Source organism: Pogonomyrmex barbatus, unplaced genomic scaffold (genome assembly GCF_055798465.1).
Source record: "Pogonomyrmex barbatus isolate J1 unplaced genomic scaffold, ASM5579846v1 scaffold20, whole genome shotgun sequence".
Classification (NCBI taxonomy): Eukaryota; Metazoa; Arthropoda; class Insecta; order Hymenoptera; family Formicidae; genus Pogonomyrmex; species Pogonomyrmex barbatus.
In genome coordinates this window covers 2,184,500-2,207,398 of record NW_028297117.1, presented here as the reverse complement: position 1 = coordinate 2,207,398, position 22,899 = coordinate 2,184,500, and the positions used below count along the sequence as shown (strand labels likewise).

The 22,899-nt window shown below is 30.6% G+C and overlaps 1 protein-coding gene across 8 annotated transcripts in view; it reads right to left on the bottom strand.

Annotated features, from left to right (window-relative positions):
• LOC105432259 (uncharacterized) overlaps positions 1-22,899 on the bottom strand; it is a 239,088-nt gene that overhangs the window by 22,487 nt on the left and 193,702 nt on the right. For all 8 annotated transcript variants that reach the window (XM_089077913.1, XM_089077912.1, XM_089077917.1 and 5 more), the window contains 3 exons: positions 16,344-16,512; positions 13,615-13,769; positions 64-174 (listed from right to left, as the gene is read on the bottom strand). In XM_089077913.1, the coding sequence (XP_088934039.1) occupies positions 74-174; positions 13,615-13,769; positions 16,344-16,512 (425 nt within the window). In that variant the 3' untranslated portion in view covers positions 64-73. The remainder of the gene's footprint in view (positions 1-63; positions 175-13,614; positions 13,770-16,343; positions 16,513-22,899) is intronic.

Genomic DNA, 22,899 nt, shown 5'->3' with positions numbered 1-22,899 from the left:
CAAAGAACAAAAGTATTAAGGACATTTAATGACTTTTCATACTTTATTGTCGGCTATGCTTACCTTAATACTGTCATCTGGTAAAGACATAGCTCATCGTCAAGTGAACCAGCCAAAGATTAAGGAACGCTCTCGAAACTCCGTTCCCGTCGTGCACAGCGGCTGGCAGTTCTCCTGAAATTACATCGCGGTTATTACATCCTTCAGTTAAAACCTTATTGTTCAATTTATCAAACGAGATTAAATGAGAAAGTAATCCGTAGACGCAATAATTGAAAAAACCAAGAAAAAACTAATTAAATTTAAACTTCCCCAATTTTTAGTTGATGTTTATTCAATGAATTAAAAACTTATGTTTAGCTACGTATAGGACACTCAAGATTTTTATAATAATTCAAAAATTCTTAAACTCATTTGTTTAAACAAAACAAATTTATAAAAATACAACAAGATTATTTTTTATAAGTTTTTAGTAACAAAAATTTTCATAGTATGCAAAGTACAGATTAAATAATCTTTGTTACACAAAAATTTCGATTTGATATTATTAATTTTTAAAAATAAAGAGATCTTTTTCTTTTGAAAAGATGGAATTTCCGAGTTTAATTGGTTTTTCTTTTCTTTAATTGCGGATTGCGTCATATTGACGTCATGATGGTAAGAATGTTTCTTGTAGTAGTCATCGAAAGTTTTTCGGATCGAGTTAAATGGTCCGCAAATCGTGGTGTTAAATATATTCGATTTCCATAGAAAGCTCGACGAATGTGCGCGCGCGTCTCTCGTCGACAAGAACACATTTGTCATTTCATTAATGGTTGTGTTCCGTCTATAGGTTTTCCGTCAGATGCAAGCCGCTGCGGGTTGACGTATTTTCGTGGCCTCCGTTTAATCGCTCTTCGACCGAGTTACGTTTCCCAAATAATGGTTGAGGCCTCCAGGCTTTCGAGAAATTAGGCGGCACTTATTAATGACTCTTACTATGCCCTGCGCTTCGATATCCCTTTTATTTACTTATATGCAGATATGATTAAAATAAAATTAAAGCGTCTTTGTCTTTAGCAAAATATTCCATATTGGTACTTTTCATGTTCTGTGTCATCTATGACTTTTACAAACATTAGCGTTTCAATCTGATAATTATGTTTTTAATTAAATAATTTATTTAAGATTTACGGTTTTCAATATTTAATTTTCAATAATCAATTGAAAAAAATATACAAATCGATGTGCGAGTTGCTAAAGCATAGATATATCTAAGTTTAGTATTTAAAATATATTAGATTATATATTTAAATATATAAATTATTATTATTATTACTATCATCATAATTTTACTGTAAATAATATTATATTATTTGCGTATATAATTGACAATATTCATTTTAAAAAATAATAATCAATTTTGATTATTTATTCGAGTCTTTACAATATTCATAAATAACAAATTTAATTACAGTACAACAAAACTTTTATTCAATTTAATTCAATTTATATATTTTATTAATCATCTTTTTAATTTTGCTTTTTCTGTTTTGCTGTAATACATCTTAATATATAACATAACCTTGACATTAAAAATAAATAGATTGTTATAATTCTTTTTCGTTTATCGTGCTTGTTTAATAACGAAACCTAATTCAACAATATGGTCACTAAATTGCTTCTTTGTTTTGACAGTAATGTTTTGAGAACATGGTCCGCTACTTTTTCTTTATTGTGTCGATATTATTTTGACGCCCTGCCACGCTTCACTTTCCAATTAAAAAAGTTTTTCGCTTTAATCGGGTAAAATATTTTTACGAGCTTTTAGCTTTTCGCAAAACAAAAACTCTTGATTTTGCCTCAACTCTATAATATACATATATACATATTTTCCCATTATTCATACAATGATTGTTGGTTTCATAATATAAGAAAGCAATGTTATTGATTAGCACATTAAAAGAAAAAATATATTTAAAAATAATGATTAAATGTACGTTCTATTTAATTTATACAATACATCATATACATGTAAACAGATGTAAATTTTGATCAAACATTTATGCTGATAAAGTTTTCAAATATGGGAATCAATAAACTTATCGAATTTGCATGACTTTTTATTTGCAAATAATTTCTGTTTTAAATTAAGAAAATTCGTAAAATTTTTATTAAAATTCTTGATTTGTTTTATTGAAAACATTCATTTAGTTTAATAATATATATTTTATTTACATTTACAATTTTCTATCTGTTTAGCTGTTGACCTATATTTCAACAAAACTGATTTAATAATACACACAGAGCCCAAACTAATTCACTAGTTTATTTAAAATTAAATTTGAACTAGTTGTTATTTCGTATAACAAGACATAATTATGAGAAAATCGTCAGAATATGCTTTAATCATCAAGGCTGTGTCAAAAATATGACAGGAATAACATAGAATGAATACTTTTCGTTGCCAAGTTTCCCCAAGTATTATGGCTATCGATCATACGAATCGAATCCAAGCATCGGCGTAACGTCCTTCCGACCCGCGTCCTTCCTTTTCTGCTTGTCGTCGGGATGCCCACCGCGATAGAAATCGCGATCCTGGCCGTGTTCCAGGATCGTCGTGGAATTTGTCAATTCGTCCCACTCGATCACCGCCCCCTCCGCCTACCGACTTACAACTTCTTCGCTTCACTCCGCCCTTCCTTTCCGCTGCCTTGAGTACCACTGTCCCTTCGTCTACCCTCTTGCTCCTACAATTCTTTACTGAGTTTCAAGTCCTTCTCTCACTCCTCTTCGCCAATATTCCTCCAACTTCTTCACAGCGTCTCTCCTTTTTCATCTTTTTATTTATACCCTCTTTTTCTTTTACGTTTCAGTTTCACTGTCTTCACCCTTTCTCTTGGTATCGATCTACTGATCTCTCATTTCGCACATCTTTCAAGGATTTTTTTTTCTATCGACCAACATGCCGCAGATCTTTCTTCCGGTTAGCTCGCAAAAAAATCACGGAGATCCTAAGATCTCCTTTATCTGTCTTAATCCGGGCATTCGTTCCGGTAACCATCCCGAGAGAGAACCGAGCATTTTTCAATGAAATACCACGGAAGCGCCGATGAAACGTCAGACTGTGCCAATGGCAGACATCGGCTTTGTCGAGAACGTTCTTCGGTTTAATGATTACCGAGAAGCTTCTTGATCACGCGAGAACTCTCTTTTTTTTCCTTTCTTATTTCATCGGCGAATTTTTCATCTTTATGTAGGGAAAAGGCTTCAACGAATTGCTGGCTAGTTTTTAAGAAGAATCACTACAATTTCATTTCTTGGAAGTAATATCGAGTTAACGTATTTGAAAGGATATCTTTTGGTCGCTCGATATTTCAATACTTCTACGATTAAGTTTAAGGAACTAAAAAGATGTAAGTGAATAGATCAGTCGGTGAATTACCTCGTGAAAAGTATCGAACTATATATAAAATATTCAATTCAAAATGGAAAAGATGAAATATAAATTATAAATCATTTAAATAAGAGAAAATTGTCTTTCTATATATTTGTCGTGATATTCATTCATTTTAGATCAACAAAGATGAATAATTTTTAATAGTTCATTATCAGTACAAAAAAATACATTATCTATGGAAATAAAAATGTAAAGATAACATAATTTACACAATAATAAATTTTTTTCTAATTTTCTCGATATACTACAGTGACATCTTCCTATCGCAAGGACACTCCATATGCAAGTAACTTCATAGCTCCAAATGTATGTGTGTCGTAACAATCCATGACAAAAGGTCGCGTTCTGTTCGCCGTTATTCGGCTCCGTTCCTCATTGCTACTTCGATTCATGCCCGTTGGATACATTTCCTGTATGCGGCAGGGCGTCCGCCAACCTCCGGTGCCGAAGGGGCAGAACTTCCTATTGGCCACTTCCTATCCCGCTAGTTCAGCGTTAGGAATTCCAATTCCCGGTGCTTGTCCCTCGGCTGACCACAAGCCGAGACCTTAAATTTAATCTTTCGATTTGAAATCGAGGGAAGGTCTGAATGTGAGAACTAGGCACTTTGTCCAATATTACGGAGTAGACAAAAGATGTTCATTTCATTTTTATATATCATGTGTCATATCGTATGTTTTTAATTTTATTTTAATTAACAATGAAATATATATCTCTTACGGTTAAAAATTCCACTGAAATGTATGTTTCACATCTATAAAATTTAATAATATATAAAAGATATATGTTTTATGATAATATATATATATATATATGTATTTATATACTTTTATAATAAATTCTTAATTAATTACATTATGCAATCAATTCATTGATTTAATAAAAATCAAATTTTACGTCTTGTTCTTATAATTTAATGCGCATTTACAATAGATTAAATCTTCTACTTTTAATCAATTTGATATTTGCAATAAAAGAGTTCTACATTTACTTTTTAAAGCATCTTAAGCATCTTACTACGGTGTGTTTATGAAATCTTTAATACATAATTTATGAAGCAAAACATGATTATTATGATGACACATAGAGTGCTTAATGTCAAGTTCTGGTCATATACTTAGATAACGGAAAGAAATTGATGGTGAGGTCATAGAAAAGATCCGAGATCAGTGGGGGAAACTTTATGATTTATACTTCGATATATATCCCATAGCTCTGTTCTCCGTAACGTGCTATTATTATAAATCTGAAAATATCCAACTACGATTTATTGCCTCATTATTCACTCTCTTTATTATTTATTGATAATCAATCTTCGAGAGTAAAGTATTAAAGAGCTACATGTAACAGTTGTCCATAACTTTTGACATTTAGCTTTTTCTTTCTTCATTTACTTACGTCTCTTAAAAAAGTTTATGTGCGGATATGTTTATATTATTTGTCGCATAATTATTAAAAAATTATAATTAAATTTAAAAAATTTTTAATATTTAAAATTTTTAATATTATAAAAAATTATTAATATTTATAAATGTCGATTCAATAAATGATTTTAGATCCGTTTTGAAATAGCCTGTATACAAGACACTAATAAAGTAAGGAAAACGTTAACGATAATCGTTGGGTTGGAATCGAAGGTCACATAAGTTGGAGCCTTTCGATTTAGGTTATATTTTCCGTATATATCGGGTTGACCTTATATGGCACTACGATCACGTACCAGAATTTAGTATCGTTTACTTCCTACGATTCTGTGGTAGGAATCTGAAGTCGTCGACAGAAGGATCATATTGCCACGAGAGCCACGTCCCGAAAAGGACTTTCGTCTCTATTACTTTACTCTACCTCAAGGTTGGGTTATTCTCAGCCTCTTTGGACAGCGACTCGCTTTTTTAATAGCAAAAAGAAATATATCAATCTTTAAATATCTTTCATATCTGTTTGTACATTTTAAAACGATCAGTATTTTTACATTAGATTCTTTCTTACAACAATTCAATTCAAAAAGTACATTTTTTAACACACATGATGAAATAAGCTTAGCAATATACATTAATTTTTTGTGAATAGAAAATGGAATTTTTTGATGTCTAATTATTTAAAATAATTATAGAATAGTAAAATGTCGATAATAGTGTCTAATTAATTATATTATTTATAGAAATCAATTTGAGTTTATTAATTTATCAGTAATATTTTTTTATTTATTTTCTGAATATCCAAAAATAAGAATCTCTAATTTGGGAGTTTATTTAGTTATCCTTTAACATTTAAAATATTTTATTAATGTGTAAATAACGAATATTTTTTTTCTTTTAAGAGCTTCTTTAAAAAATTAAATATAATTCTATATATACTAACTATATATATAAAATAAACCAATAATCAACAATAAAATGATTAAATTTGTTTTTAAAATAATATAATTAATATTATTCATAACAATCTTAAAATTAAATTTTGTAAGATTTTATTTGTTTGTTATTATTATTGCGTAATTGGTTATCAGGAGATACTGAAAGTATCAGTACTGGAGTTTCTCCACTTTTCACTTCTGTCTAATTGAGAATTACTATAAACTAAGTTTAAACAATTAATTGCACTTTTCTGCCAGTAATATGTTTAATCAATTATCAATTTATATCAATTTATGATATATGATAATTATTGATTCTTTTATATCGTTCCATTAAAAAATGTGCAACAAAAAGATAGTAGTGCAACTGCCATTCGTATCTTCCCCGAAATTAAATCAGAATCAATTAATCAGGGCGACATTTTGCTGCAGCCGCAAAATTAAAGTCGCGGTAGACGGTAGAATGGAACGGAGGCTCCGTGTAATTGGCTTAAGGACATTCGGCTTGGAAATTCAGGCCTCGAGAGCGCACCTTAATGACCCAAACATTGCGCGGTTCTGAGTTGATTAGCGGCAGAGGTATTCAGGGCCGGGTGGCATTTTAATTGGTCCCGCCTAACCTTCGCCTTCGTGCTCGTCTCGGGCTCACTACCCAAGTCAGACCAGACACGAAAGAGAAATTACTGGATTACGTCACCGAGCCGCAGGGCACGGCTGTATCTTACCACGGAACTATTTCTCTTGCGAAGCTACGTCTCCGGAAATGTTCGAGAGAGTGTCGTATGCCTTTAGCAGCTCGTGAAATAAGATTCCATCGAGCGTAGACCTCTAATAGAAGACTCAGTCTCCTTACCGGCGCTTGGATAAATGCCTCAATAAGAACCTCTTCGAATGATCGATTTAAAATTAACATATATAATATAATGGATATCCTAATCTTACACATATACAAATCTGATTCAGATACATATGACAAATCAATTTTTTTTTACCTTTTTATAAACATTATAAATAATATCTAAATATCTGTTTATTGGAATACGTGATAGAATATAACGTGATGTAATCTTCATTTATAAGGAGGATTTATAAACTAATAGTTAATAATAGTGTAATTTATTTTATTATTTTCTTTAAACAACATTTAGATTATAACAAAATTTATAATCTATTAAAAATTTCAATGTAATCAGACAGCTAATGCTTAGAGAAGTTTGTGAATTATGAATAAAACTTTATTGCGAATTATTTCTTGTATATTATATACTAAACAAATGAGATTGGTGGAAATTGATTTTATTCATCAATTATATATTGATTTTAAATAGTAGTTTATTTAGAGGTGTCCATAAATAAAATAAATTTGATTCATTGCGTATTATCTGATTTTTTTTATTCAGTAAACTGAATTATGCTTGACAATTAATTCAAAACAAAAATGTAATTAAAATCAAGATTTAATTTAAAAAAAAACGGTAAACAAAATTAATTTTCTTTGTGTTTGAAATGTATAAAAAAAATTAAAAAACGTTTTGAAATTATTTTATTTTATTATTAACGTTTTCTACTTTTTGCATATGTTTAGATCTTTAAAATATTATACGTTAATTTTACTTACTACTTAAAAGTAATATAATATAATCTTGTTTCAATTTTTATATCTTATGAAATACGTTTTACGAAACCGTTAAAATACATTATAAAATATGTATAAAATATATATCAATTACGTAAAAAAACAATTAAATTTGCTTACTTATAACTATCTAACTCCTAAATTATAAACTAATTAATGACATGAAATTGTTGCGCATGATATTTAACAAGTTATTTGTACTTTAATAATAATTGTACTTTAAATTGCAAAATATGTAATTTTATTTCGACAGTAATAAAATAAGTATATTATAATAGTAAACTATACCGCAAAATTTTTGTATATAATTGTTATAATTATAAATTCACTTCAATTTATAATATAATATTAAAATATAAATATAAAATTATAAAATACGAATAGAGTACGAGTTAAAATATAAATGTCTAATAAGACGGAGTTCACATTATATAACTTATTAAATATTTGAAGCAACTAGTACTGATTCATATTATGATGTTATATTTTTAGCACGAAATACGCAAGAGAATTAAACTCACTAATAATCTTAGTCACGCGCCAAATCGCTCGAATACGTTAATAACAACGTGAATTGGCATACTCAATTCGATCAATACCTGGAATCCCTGCGGCTGACATTGTTCCTAATGCGTCACAATACTGTTTATCTCGTACTTTGGTCAATGTGTAAACCTATATGAGCCCCGAACGAAATAATCGCTTCAGAGTTCTATTTTCACATAATACACGACAATAAATATTAGTCATTTATTCATCAATAAGTTATTTCCGCAAACACAAAGTTTGCGGAAATTATATAAAAATATAAATATAAAATATATATTATAAAAATAAATAAATAAATTATAAAAATATTTATAGATATATATCAAGATATATGAAATATCTTGATTATTTTAGTTTTATTATTTTTATTAAACTTATATTCATAATTTTCACTTCTTATTCACTTCTTATTTTCACTTCTTATTCTTATTATTAAAATGCTAGAAATGAGAGAAATAGATCTTGAATCAAGTATCATATTAATAAAAAATAAAGTAACTTATTACCATTATTATTTAATTGTTCGAGCAAATAAAGAAATTCAAATCTAAATAAATATAAATAAATATAAAATAAATTCTCTGATTAAAAGATAATAAAAACGCATTTATATTAAAATTCTTTATATTCTTAGAAAGGGAATATGATATTATAATTAATATATCTTTTTTAATAATAATAAATCCACGATTTTACCTATGATTTTGTTCGTATGCGTGCACGCGTATACGTAATAAAATCCTAAACTTTCATCAACTAGTTTTCGGTCAAAACTGGTCTACGAATTCGAATATCCCAGAATTCTTTTAAACCTTTATAAGTATAGAAAAAAAACTTATGAAAAGTTCAGATTTCTTTTTGAATACGTATAGTCTCGGTATTGAAAGTGCTAAAATCTTCGCCGCGCGGAAAGCTCATGGCAAAAGCCCAACGTCACAGGGACGAAATCGCGTCGCGACGCTATCGCGGCCACCCTCCGTGCCACAAAGTCGTCCGTCTTGCGCGAGTGCCTTATTATGCTCGTCCGAGGTTAACGCCGTTCTTATCCGCGCACGTGAGCCTCGGGTCAGGAAGCATTAGACGCGCTTTAGCAGACGTGAGCCCGTCGCTGCCGTCGCTCGGAATAAAGCTCGCAAATGGACGAAAAAAGTGGTCGCACGATAACGCGCGCTCCTTTTCCGTCGAGGTGTATTCACTGCCTTCCCCGGTGCCAACCCCCTTTGGTCGCTTCTCCCGTCAACCCCACGGTCCTTGCAGTTCGCCCCCACTTCCATGTCGCCGTCACATTAGGCTGCTGGCATTTCTATTTTCACGAAACGTGCATCCCAGTTGTCGTCATCGTCGTCGTCGACGTTATCGTCGTCTATACGAGGCTGCTAACAGCGGACGACGACGTTGAATAAAGATCGCGCCTATACGCGATAAACGATGTTGTTTAATCTTACGCCATTGTGCTTCCTTGTTATTCACGCGATGGCTGTCGGAACATCAGCGAAAAAAAATCTACGCGACTGGTAGCGACATCAAAATATATCTACTCATACTTTTGTAGTTGACTCGATATGCTGGTGGAAAACGATACATAAATTCCATATTCCGTGAGACGTGATCTTCTGCGAAATTTATAGATGACATGAATCAAGATTGAAAAGCATGAACTTCTTACATCTCACTTTACAAAGTTTCCTAAAGTTATTTAAAATTTTGCATTTCTTTCAAATGCAAGAATGCAAGATACCAATCTTTATTCTTATGCAATAAAAAATATGATATGATTTGTATAAACGTGCAATAATAGATGACTGAATGAAAAAATTTTTTTTTTTTTATTTCAACTTCCCTTCATCTTACGCCACTGATTAAAACGGTTTCGAAAGATTAATCCCAACGAAACGTAATTCGCGAGATTGAAGCAGCGACTATTGCGACAGAAACAAGCGCACTCGCGAGGAATGAAGCAATGACACGGCTGAAGAAGATCAAAGATGCATCTTTGGGATTATGACAGGCGAAAGATTAAGATTTCCCTGTGTGTTGAGTTTACTTTTGAGAAGAATTGGCTTCCGAATGAAGGCGAGCTGTTAAAAGCAGCGCACATTATGTTCAGGAAAGAGAGAGAGAAGGCAGACGCTACTTTCGTATTTCTTCTTATCTCTTATTCCCTTATCGGTGTCTGTTCGTCCCGAGAGAATACAGATATCCCGGTGAGAAAACATCGCCCTTCCTTGCAAGGCGCGCCGTTTTTTTTTTTTTTTTTTCTCGCTGTCTTGGCAAACGTGCGAGTTTCGTTATGGATCGTCGAGAAAAGCAGCACAATGCACATTGTGCATTGTCGAAGTATCAAAAGATTTGTGCCACCGTCAGCTACATCAAAACGGACGTAGCGTTCCCCGAGCTCGGAACTGTCCTAGCTTAACGTTTCTAAAATTGCATTGATTCTATCAGCCAAATACGAAACGCCGTTTCCTCTGTTTCCTACGGATAAAGATACAGTGAGCTGATTTTTTTTCTTTAATATTGCACCGAATTTTCAGTAGAATTCGCATCTTGCTAAAAATGTGTCGATGATTATTTTCGATAACAATTTTCCGTATTCTTCATTTTCTCATTCTTTAGATTCTCATATTTTATATTAAATATTCTTTAATATATTTATTAGTATGATAAAAAAGTTTTTTTTTTTTTTATTAAATATAATAGAATTTTCTTGTAAATTTATTTATATCTTTATTTTACAGCAATTACAGATTAAGAACTACGCCGATCCAGTTTTTTTATTTTTAGTAAAATGTATTGTAAAAATAAAATTATGATTCTTCTATAACATTATTTGTATTACGTGGCTAAAAGTGTAAAATCCGTAAGTTGTTTATTCTTTTCCAATTTTTTTCGGTGCTTTTCTTGTCGGATTTTCTTGTATATCATGCGTGTGAAGACACATTTCAAAAATAACACTTCTAGGTTTCATTTTTATGAAAAATTTTATTGTTTATTGGAAATAACGCCGTAAAAATTATATTATAACTTTCTGAAGAATAATACTTTTATTGTAAATATTATTATTGTAAATATTTACTATGTATTACGTTTAATCAATATTGTAAGATCCGCTGTTGTTTTCTCTGCTTCTGTTTTTCTTGGTGCTCACGACTAAAAGCTTTAGAGATCAACGCCCTTCTATCTTTTACCGTAGAACGAGCTGTAAGAAGACGTTCTTCTTTTTATATAAGATATATTTCCCAAACGTTATTACTGGATTTTGTCTCTATAGAAAACTTCAAAGGTTATCACTCTTTCATTTCGAAATAAAACTTCGACAAGAATCCAATTACGTGCAGTTATCCTTATAAGATTATATTTTATATATCACATAGCATTCTTTAAGATTTCGGTTCAAACAAGATTTTCTAAAACTCAAGAAAATATTTGAATACAACCGTATCGCGAGATTTGGTCTGTTCTCATTATAAATTCATTCAAGTAACGATCGTGGAAATGTAAACTTCGTATAGCTGAACGCCGCAGATTCGACAATATGTTTTTCATCTTTTCAACATATCGTGACGCGATATGATTAAATGCTTTAGAATTGATGCAATCGAGTGCGATCTGGACGTCGTGCGAGAATTATGCTCAAGTAGTTGAATGTCGCAAAAGAACACGATTTTCTCTCTCCTCCGAGTTTCTCGCTTAGTTTTCGGTACATCTACTAAGCGCATTACGGGATAAAGAGGAGTTTCCCGTCTTACTGATGTTCGCCTCGGAAAAGACGTACGCTTTACGAGGGATTTCTTCATCGGTCTTATAGCTCAGTTATGTTACATATTGCAAATGGCTCGAATTTACAATTAATAACTTGTCTTATGTCGTATCGCCATAGATGCGCGCGAGTGGAGTTTTCTTGTCTTCTGAGAGACTTTTATCGAGCTTTCGAGAGGAGGTGAAATCTCTTGCGTTATTAATATCGCTTTATACTTTTCTCCCGAGAATCTTTTATTTCCGATATTAGTTCTCGGCGATACAACAGACTCGGCGAATTGAAAAGCGCAAAAAAATATTACTTATGAAATAATTGATAAAAGTCCTCTTGCGACACTTCTCATTTCAGAGTTTCTGGAGGTGTTCATTATTCAGATCGCGAAAAACTGAAGAGAAAAGCTTTTCGCGAGGCGAAAATTTGCTGAACGTTGATAAATCAGACGTTTTTCCGAAAAGCGTCACACAGCACTCGGAACATCCATTTCGTCCCGAATTTCGTAGCTGGAGACGGTAGATGGAGACGTAGAAAACGGCGTTTTCCGGCGGCACAGTCGCACAGAGCGCGCGCGCGCGCCATATGATAAAACGCACAATATTTCCCTATCACGCAAATGCGGCCGACTGCGGAATAAATTAAGCGTCCTCGCAAATTTTCGGAAATGCCGGCGGAGGGTCGTGCGACATAATGAAGAGCTACAGCGACATTAACATTCTACATTGCCGGGGGAGAGAAAGGTGGCCCGGTCGTGGCGGCGCGACGCGTTTTGTCGCGCGCGGTTAGCGCGTGCTGTATCCGGAAATAGCGGCGAGCGAAAAACGTGCCCGCGCGGCTCAATCGTGAGTAATCACCGTGCAAATCCCCCACGATTTATACCTTGTTTCGTATTCCCGCCGTCCCTAACGCGACGAGCAGGTCCATTCAAGTTTGATAAGTAACTGCTAGACTCGTCGTGAAAGCTTGCTCTGCCTCCTCGGCAGTGAAAAGCAGAAAGCGATGAAGATACAAAAAAAATTCACGTATAAAGACTTAATCACGTAAGAGATACCTGGGAAGCACTTCAGATTTCGCCTGAAGCTGATGAATTTTGTTATTGAAAATATAATTTAATAATAACGTAATATATAATATAAATAACAGTTTAATTTTAGTATGTGAAAGAGATGTAATTTTTTTATAAATGTATACAGGTCACAATGCTTTTGAAGTGCCTTGAATACATAAAAACCTTTAATAATTTTTAATGTATTAATTATTATCATAAAAAACATTCATAATATTTCACAGCAGAATTTTTATGTTTACTTTGGTTTTGGCTGAAAAATTCAATAAATAAAGAGGTTGCGAGTTAATAGTAAAGAATATTTTCTCAAAAAATTTTACCTCTCTATGGAATTCAGATCGGTTCGTCGCAATTTTCGAGATAAATTCCAACAGTATACGTAGACTTTATATAGACATATGAGGAAAATGTATACTCTCTCTTTCGTACAATCAAAGTCACTCTTGGATATCAAAGTAACTTCGATTTCCAGTGAAATTTGACATACTTTACGCAATCATTAGAGCTTAAGAAGATAGTTTTATACGTTTAGACGTTTCGCGCTTTTGTCAGAAAACGGAAACCGCTAAGCGAAGAGGTTCACAGAAACGAGCTGAAGATGGAAAGAGGCCAGCATTCGATCGTGACAATTCAAGTTTGAAAATCATTAATCCACAGCATTCTGATCCAAAGTCTCCCGACTATAGAGAAACTTCGTTTCGCTTTGATAAGTAACGACGTACTGGCCGGAATCTTCTCTTTCCTTTGAGAATGAGTAAGAAGGAAAGAGTTTAACGAGACGGCACACGTGTGCACACGTAAAGGACGTACTCACCGTTGAGAACGTGGACCGCGACGGTGGTCCTGGCTTTACCCGGCACCATGCAACTATAGTTCCCGGCGTGCCTGGGGCTGGCTTTCTCCACGATGAGGGTACTGACGATCACAAGGACCTCCTTGCCCGCCGAGATCTCTGTCGTTCTATTCTCGCTGAAAACGAGATCGAGCCATGAATTTCTGTCCACATTTCTCTTCCCTTTCTCTTCCCCGTCCAGTTCACGTTGGTACCGCGTTGATACACAAACGGGAACTCTGCGTTACGGATACACTGGATGTCTTTGTGTTCTTTTAGTTATGGATTCTTTGACCAGTCTAAAGTCTACTTCTAAGGCAGAATAAAAATTTGACAGAATTTGACAGAATAAAAATTTAACTTGGTGCCATCTTATCTTAAAACCTAAAGGAAACTTATTTTTGAATATTTTTCACATTTTTCACAACTCTTAAATTAAGATTTATTATTCAATTCCATTTAAATATAAGCGTAATACAAACTACATGTACTAATAATCAAATTAGAATTATATTGAACATTATTATATCTAATTAAAAAAATCTTAAATTGAATATTTTTATAAATTAAATTAAAAATTTTATATTTCAAACATAAATCAATATCTATTTATTCTCTTAAAAATTAATTTTTTATAATTTGTAAATTTTTAATTATTATTACTTATAAATTATTATCTTATGTCAAATATCACTTCTGTAAATGTACAAAATTGAAAATAACTATAAAAAATTCCAGAACATCCTGTATTCACGTTATCGGCAAGTAGATTACGAAGAAGAGAAATGGAAACGATTTCGTTGAGTGGACATAGAATGCAGAAATTTCTAGTTTCTTGCAGTTGTCGATTTCGACCAGACGTTGCCTACCAATTTAATTAAGAAACTCGATTCGGACGATAAATTTATTATCAATGCATATTATTTAAATTTTGTATACTTTATAGACAAATATAATCAATAGATAGTGGACTAAAACTTTGTTTTCTGGCATTATTTAAAAATATTTAAAAACTAAGTAAAAATATTAATTTTTTTTATTCACAAAAAATAAAAATTTATATTTACATTAATCGTAATTCAATTCCAAAAGTTCATTAAAATCTTATCATTAAAATTTCTAGTCTAATCTTTATCGCTAAATATAATTAAAAATTTATTTATTTATACATAAAAATAAGTAAAGATTTATAGAATTTTTTTTCAAAAATATATTACGCAAAAGAAAAATTAGAAATCCTTCTTTAAGATAGATCATAATATTATAACAATACTATCGTTCAGACTATATATTTCTTCATATTTTTCTTCGTAAATTTGACATCAGAAAACTATCGATAGAAATGTTTATTGAGTAAACAAAAAAATGTTCACTTTTATGTGAGGAAGAAATTGTAGAAGTATAAAATGGGGTACGATCATGTTTGCACCGAGCGTGAATATTCGCCTATATTCCAAGCGTGCTTTTTAACGCCTTACTGCTCTGAGTTTCTAACAGAAAATCTATGAAGATTATTATTTTTAGTATATGTATAAAAATGTCTCAATATGTTATTTTTACAAAATTACATAAGTAAAAATATCTACATGCATATATAATCTATACGCTTATATGTAAATGAGATGCATTTTAAATTTTCAATATGCATTTTAAAATATATTCTTAAAAATATATGATCTTTTGTCGATTCATGTATGGAAATAATACTTATGTAAGACTCTTTTATATATCTCAATTATCGTTCAGAAAGAACGGAAAACAGAAAATGACAGATCCAGGAAATAATGGAATAAAAAAAAATCTTCGTTTCTTTTGAGAATGTAGATTTCAAGCAAACCTCGAGGCACTTACATATTCCATTTTTGTCGCGATTCGATTCGATAATTTAATTAAAAACCTATTTTACGTCAGAATTGCAGTAGAATAATTCAAGAAAAAGTACAAGACGTCGTTCCTTCTTTTTCTCGTGAGATTGCGCGATTCTCATGTCTTGTTAATCGATTCAAAAAATTTGCGAGATAATATTATCAAGTTTAAATTTTTCGCCAATAATACTATTGAGCTTCCAGTTATGGACCGCTCATTATTTCTCATATTTTTATTCATGCGAAGAAAAATTACTTGAGTATAGAAGGAACTAAACTTGTTTATTTAATAGAACTATAACATATTTTTAATAAGAAAACAATATCTTGCATTAAAATATCCATCCAAGATGTCATTTTTTCGACTTTCATTAAATAAAAATTGCAAGATTATTAGTTGAGGCATTCGCTTCGTATCACTTCAAATTATCAGCTCAAGCAACTCAAAGCAAAACTCGACATGTACATACGTATGATATATTTTGCAATAATCGGATATGAAAGCTAAAGTGCAAAAAGTATTAAACTCGTCAGAGACTTTTGATAAAAAATTTGTATTTATATAGGTTTTTAAATAATTATTACAAAATACTCACGACTGTCTATGCACACTCTTTCGGATTTAATGTTACAGGCGGAATGTAAATATATATACTACAATATTTGGAATAAAATACTATTTATATAATTAATGCTAATTATCTATAAATAAGAATAGAATAAATAATACTTTTTTGAATAAATAATACTTTTTTTTTAATAATACAACTTATATAGCAAACGGTCACGTTCAAATCGGAAATAAACGGTCGCAATTCGCGACAACAGTTTGTTCCAAGCACTTACCTAATATCCTCCGTGAGCGTCTCGTCTCCTCTAGTCCAAACGACAGATTCGTTCAGCGACTCGAGCACGTCTCTTGCCTCACACCTGAGTCTGAGGACACTGCCAGCCTTCAGATGCCTTTCCTTGGAAACTATACGTCCCGAATCGTCGCTGATCGTCAGAGTTGGCGCTGTAACACAGTTTGAAACATGATCAGATAGAACTGATTGCCATTTAGATTTTATCGAACTGCTCGCACGAATAGTAACAAATTTTCGCAATTTTCAATTCAAATAAAATATCCAATGCAACATAAACATGCTTTTACTGCTTTTTAATCAACATTATAATAATTATAGTATATAGTTATTCTATATATATATATATATATATATATATAAATTATCTTTAGATTTAGATAAATTATTCAAAATATATACGTATACATGTATAACTGTCATATAATAATTAAATAATATAACATTATACACATATCAATAGTTTATTAAATCTGATAAAATTAAAAACAATTATATAATAATTTTATTCAAATATATCAAACAAATCGCGAACACAGGACATGAATACGTTTTTCCAATCAAAATTGTGGCAAAAGTATAAAGTGCATTTAAAAAATGTCGAATGCAGTTATACAATACAGAACGAACGTACGTAACGCATATATCGATTCGCTTGTTCTCATGGATGAATGCAAAAAAAGGAACAAGAGGAAAATTTGCCACAATCATGCTTTTCTCCAAAAAACTCTTTAGTAAAAGAAAAAAGATATATATGGCACACAACACCTGGTGTGTAACCTCTACTTCCGTCTCTGTTAGACGAATGCGAAAGCAAAACGCATCAACCTGCGGTTACATCATATCATCCATATAGATGAAAGCTGTCGGCAAAAAGCCTCTTTCTTCAGTGCAACGGACGTTCGCTTTGCGCGCAAGTTTTCGAACGAGGGAATTGAGAACGGATTGTTCGTGACCAGATGCGTAAACGCGTCTCGGAAACGTGTGCCCGTCCAGCTTTTCTCCTGTCTCGTGTAAAATCGGCACGTTTGCGAAAATGGAGTCTCGCAAACGAAAGAATCGTGCTCGAACCCATTGTTGTCTAGTACAACCGGTTCTCAATAACGGTTCTCAAGTCGGCTGCTATACAAATTTAATGATATCAACTCGATACTACTTCTTTCATCTTTTCTCCAATCGTTTTTGTTCCATCTACATGTTTGCGGTTTTTGTAAATTTCGCGCTATAAACAGCAGTTCACGGCACTATGTAGTGTTAAAAGTAGTAGTAGTAATACTTGATAATCGTTTTCTAAAAATTTTTAACTAATAATTCGCTGAAATTATATTAGAACTTTCTATTTAAGGATAGAAGAAATGTTAGAATTTATTAAAATTCAAAGATTTTTAAATGTCATCGTACGGTTTTGGAATTCATTCATGTAACTTCAACATATGTACATATATTTCAATAATGTCATTTCAGATGATACTATTTGTTATTTCAGTAATATATATTTTCCTTTAACTTAAAATAATTACATTTCAATTAAATTTATTAATCATATTTTGATTAAATTTACAATATATTATGTCACAATAAAGAATAAAAAAATGTATCATAATGTTAACATTTTCACGTTTTAAAGTTTGCTTTAATGTAACAATACTCAATTCACAAAATGAGTTATAAATCTTTATGCCATCATATATAAAATTATACAATACATTGAAAAATTAAATTAAAAATTAAATAATTATTATTTCACAGTATACATTATTTATCGAATATTTGTATTGCGTAATAAACTTAATATTAATTGTCTGATATTTATTGGAAATAGTTAAAAATTAAGAATACGAAAAAATATTTTTAAAAATCTTTTAATTATTTATAATTTTAATAACTAGGCAATAAAAAATAACGAAGATATTTATGAGCTCTCTTTTCATTTTTTGAATGAATGAAAAAGCTGTGAATACAAAACTGCTTTTATTAAGAACTTTTATAAATATTTTGCTTTAATTAATTCAAGGAATCTTTAATTTTACGTATTTTCAGTATTAATATATTGCATGGTCAATGCTAATTGAATTAGACGAAAAACAATGAAGAACACAATGAGAACGAATATGAACGAATCAATATATATAGCGTGAATAATTCAAAATCTGGAATTTCAGACGTGATTGCGTCATTTATCAGATAAAGATAACTTAATGTGAGTGTATTTATTACGTAAATACGAGTTACAATAGAATGCTTTCAACGCACTTGCTGAAACATTGGAGCAATCCCTTGATTAATGTCTGCGATACTGAGGATATAACACGGCGAAACCACTTAGGATGAAATGAAGCTGTCAAGCAGGAGGCCCAGCTCAATACATGAGTGCCTTTGTGCTGGTAAAAGCGAGAATTCGAAAGTTAAAGGGACTCGCTTGGAATGCGCTTTAACCATCTGATGCACTTTGGGGGTCAGATGGACCTTATACTTAGCACAATAGTCTCATTAGCATATAATGTATGTTAAAAGTATTCTCCTAACTCTACTTATAAAGTGATATTTAATTGGATATTATATAAATAACCATATTTATACATAATTCTTTCTTTTATAAATCTGAATAACTGAATTTCTTGATTTATTTAAAAAATATCTCAAGAGCTAAAAATGTTAAAATTTATAAATTTTGAGATTTACAAATAAATACAAATATATAAAGTTTGTAGCTTAAAAGCTTCATTATTTTACAAACATCCAAAAATTTTACAAATCGTCTTGATAATCAAATACACTGAAAATATACAAATAAAATATGTATGTAGGAAAATATATATATTATATATAATTTAATAAAATCATAAAGATTTTTGTGCAATAAATGTTAAAATTAATTGCTAATAAAATTGCTAATAAATATATATATAAGTAATAATAAACTATTACTATAGAAAAATGTATTATTGTAAAAGTTATTTGATAAATAATAGACATATTTGGCGCTAATATCGATAAAAAATATGATAGCGTTTCATTGATTTTATAAAATATACAAATAAATTCAATGTTTAAACAAATAAAATAAATAATATTTCATATGCATTTAATCTATAAACTGATTGGCTATAATGTATCGTAGACAAAAAAATTATTTTAAATAGAACTATTGAAAACTTTTTATTTTTCTTTATGGAAAGAATATAAAATATTATTTAACAATTTTACAATTTATAATTAAAATTAATTTCTATAAGCAAGTATTAATTAGTGTCTTTAATTAATATAAAACTTTCGATAAACTTCTAATAAACTTTTAAACATTCTAAGAAACAAATAGTAAATTCTTATCGTTTTAAAGATATATAAATAACATTAATGTATTTAAATATATAAATATATAAATATATATTAAATATATAAATATTTAATTTATATCTCTCTATCTAGTAGTGAAAATTATTATTTTAAAAAATAGATATTTTTAAGAAAAATAAGATTGATATGGATTCTCTTCTTGTTTATTATAAATCTGAAAATCTAAAATAAATTAAAGAGGAGCTTTCTAGAGAAATCTCTTTTCAACTTTAAAAATCGTGAAATACTACATAAACTATTCAGTATTCTTTTCAAGCACAATGATATTTGTAATGATTAAGTAATCGCGTTTTATTCGTGCGTTTAATACGGGGATTCAATTTTCGAGTTGTTCGATTAACGTTCACATACCGCGCTCTGGATTCAGTCTGGCAAATAATCTCCGTGCGAACGACGGTTGTCATTCTCATTCGCCAACTAAACTTGGAAACTACCGGTTGGTTATGGCTTCCTTTTTAAGCTTAAGTAATTACGTAATATCTTGCCAAAAGATCGTTGACACTTTCTAACTTGCTCGGCATTAAAAAGCGAGATATCGACAGCTTGGCTCGCGTGTGAACGTTTTCGGGGGAATCTTCTTTTCCGATGAGAACAGACGCTGCGGAATTCGATGGAGAATTTAATCCAGTCCCAAACGGAATTGAGGGAGAAAAAGATTGAGAGAGGCTGAGAGTGAGTGAGAGATGGGGTGAAAGGGAGGAGGTGGGGAAAGGTCGATGGAAGAACTGCGCGCGCGCGTTTGTAATTTCTTTTGGCGGATCATTTTTTAAGCTCCTTTGGGACGAATAGTTAGAGAGGGAAGGGGCGACGAGTGCAGAGGTGGGCAATCGGTCGCTTGCTCTCCTCGGGGAAAACGGCCGAAGTCGAAGTTGCCGGAAGGATAGTATTATTTAAATTGGATTCCGCGATTCTGCGAGACTTCGATCTACCGTCCGCAACTTCGAACTTCGTCACTTTTTCGTTCCCACGAGTTTACGCGCCGCTTATTAAAATCCCTCATGGCTGGGACGGAGCCGATTTCGAACAGACATTTGGGGAGGTGCAGCCGCTAGCATCTTAAAGTTTGCTCTTTATCCAGAACTTTGTGTCGCAGAGAGTCTAAAAGATGTCAAAAAGACGTCATAATCTTTTATGCAATTCTTAAAAAAAAAATGTCTTTTACATATTTTTATGTTTATTTAAAGTGAATAAAGATTTTAATCCTTATAAATTCAAGTTCCTATTTATTACAAAGTTACTTTACAAATCCATTTAATAACCAAATGTTCATTGATAATTTTAATAACTTAAATGCCCATTACAAAATTGAAAGTGACTTTAAAGAATTTATGGAGCTCTCATCAACTTGAGTGAATGCATTGAAACGAAAAAGTTACAAAATACCGTGCAATGTCATCTCTCTGTCTATTTCAATCAAATAATTTTATTTTTCATTTGTTGCAGTTGCAACATATTGAAAAAGTGTGAATAATAGCAAAGATTAGGATATTAAAATATTGCAAATTTTTATGTTAAATGATTTAATAAATACCATAAAATATTAATTATTCTGATACAATCTGCCTTTCATCTACAACTTCAATGTAATTAAATCAATCGATTAAAATGAATAGATTTTGCGAATTGAAATCGTATATATGTATCGTGATATGGATTCTTTTTCCATTCTGTTTGCGGTCCATAGGTTTGTTACACACAATTTTAAATAATTATTTCTCTTTTTCGATAAAGCATTTTTTTTTAATTTCCAATAATAATAATAGTCAATTAAATTATTATATAATTCATTCTCTCTCTTTGTTTTATAAAAACTAAATTTTGTATAAAAGTAGTTTATAAGAAACAAAATAAAAACACTTTTTGTATAAAAAAAAGTAATTCAAAATATTCGTATCTAATTATTAAGAAAGGTTGTGCTTTTGTCTGGAATAAATATCGAATTATAAAATTCATGAATATTTTAAAAGTTTTAAATTAAATTTAAATTGATATTTATAAAAAATAAATATTCATTTACTTCACTAAGTGCGAAATATATCACTCTATCAATATATTTTGACAAATATATATTTATTTACAGATTAACTTTATATTCTAACGAGATATTTTGACATCATTATGTGATCAAAACAAATCAATAAAAAAATTGTACAAAAATTAACTTAGCATAAATTTAGGGTTTTTAAAGGTAATTTATGTAGTATTTGTTGTACAAATTATATAATGTATGAAATATCGAAAAAATTTTGAAAAAAAATAGAATATTTTCTCTAGATAATTTTTTTGCAAAATCTCTTTCAAAACAAGTCTTTTAATAAATAATTTAATAAATCACTTCATACGAAAACACGTGTCATAAATATCATCGCAGCTTTCATGACGTAACAAATGGAGTCAAATGAATACTGATTCAACTTTAATATTAGTCATATCGATGATCGATGAATATCTAACGTGACGTATCTAACATGACGTATCTCTTCTTACGATTGATCAGAAATGTTTCGATTATATCAACTATATCAACTAGCTTCAAAAAGCGTAAGACTTTAAACATGATTATTTTATTTTTGATTATTTTATTTTTTGTATTACATTTTATGGTTTCTGCCAATGTATCAAATACTTCATAAAAAATTTGTATCAATCTTAAGAATCATATTTATGTTAAATATATTATTAAGTGATAGTTTAAACAAAATTGGCTTTAAAATTATATAAAAAATAAATTTAGTTACATATCTATAATGTTTGTGAGGAAATAACATAATTTAAGAAAAAAAAATTATTTGTGTGTAAAGTTTTAATAATAACAAATTCTGTAATTACATTACAATATAAATATTTATATAAAAACATTCAAACAAACATCATAAATACAAACTTTAATAGATTATAGTATTTGATGAAATAAAAAATAAATTTTCGAAATTAGTTAAATTCGATACAGTTCATATTATGTATAAAGAACAGATAAATATTTCAGTCGTGATATAAAACCAATAGTATCCAACGATGGAAAAGTTGTCATTTTTATACTACGATGATTGCCTTTCCTGATCGTTTCTCATTCACGACAGCGCTATTCTCTTTGAAATTAAGCGTTCAAACACACTTCGTATTAAAATGCAGCTTGGTGCAATCATTTCGCGGCGAGTGCACTTCTACGACTATGCTTGCTA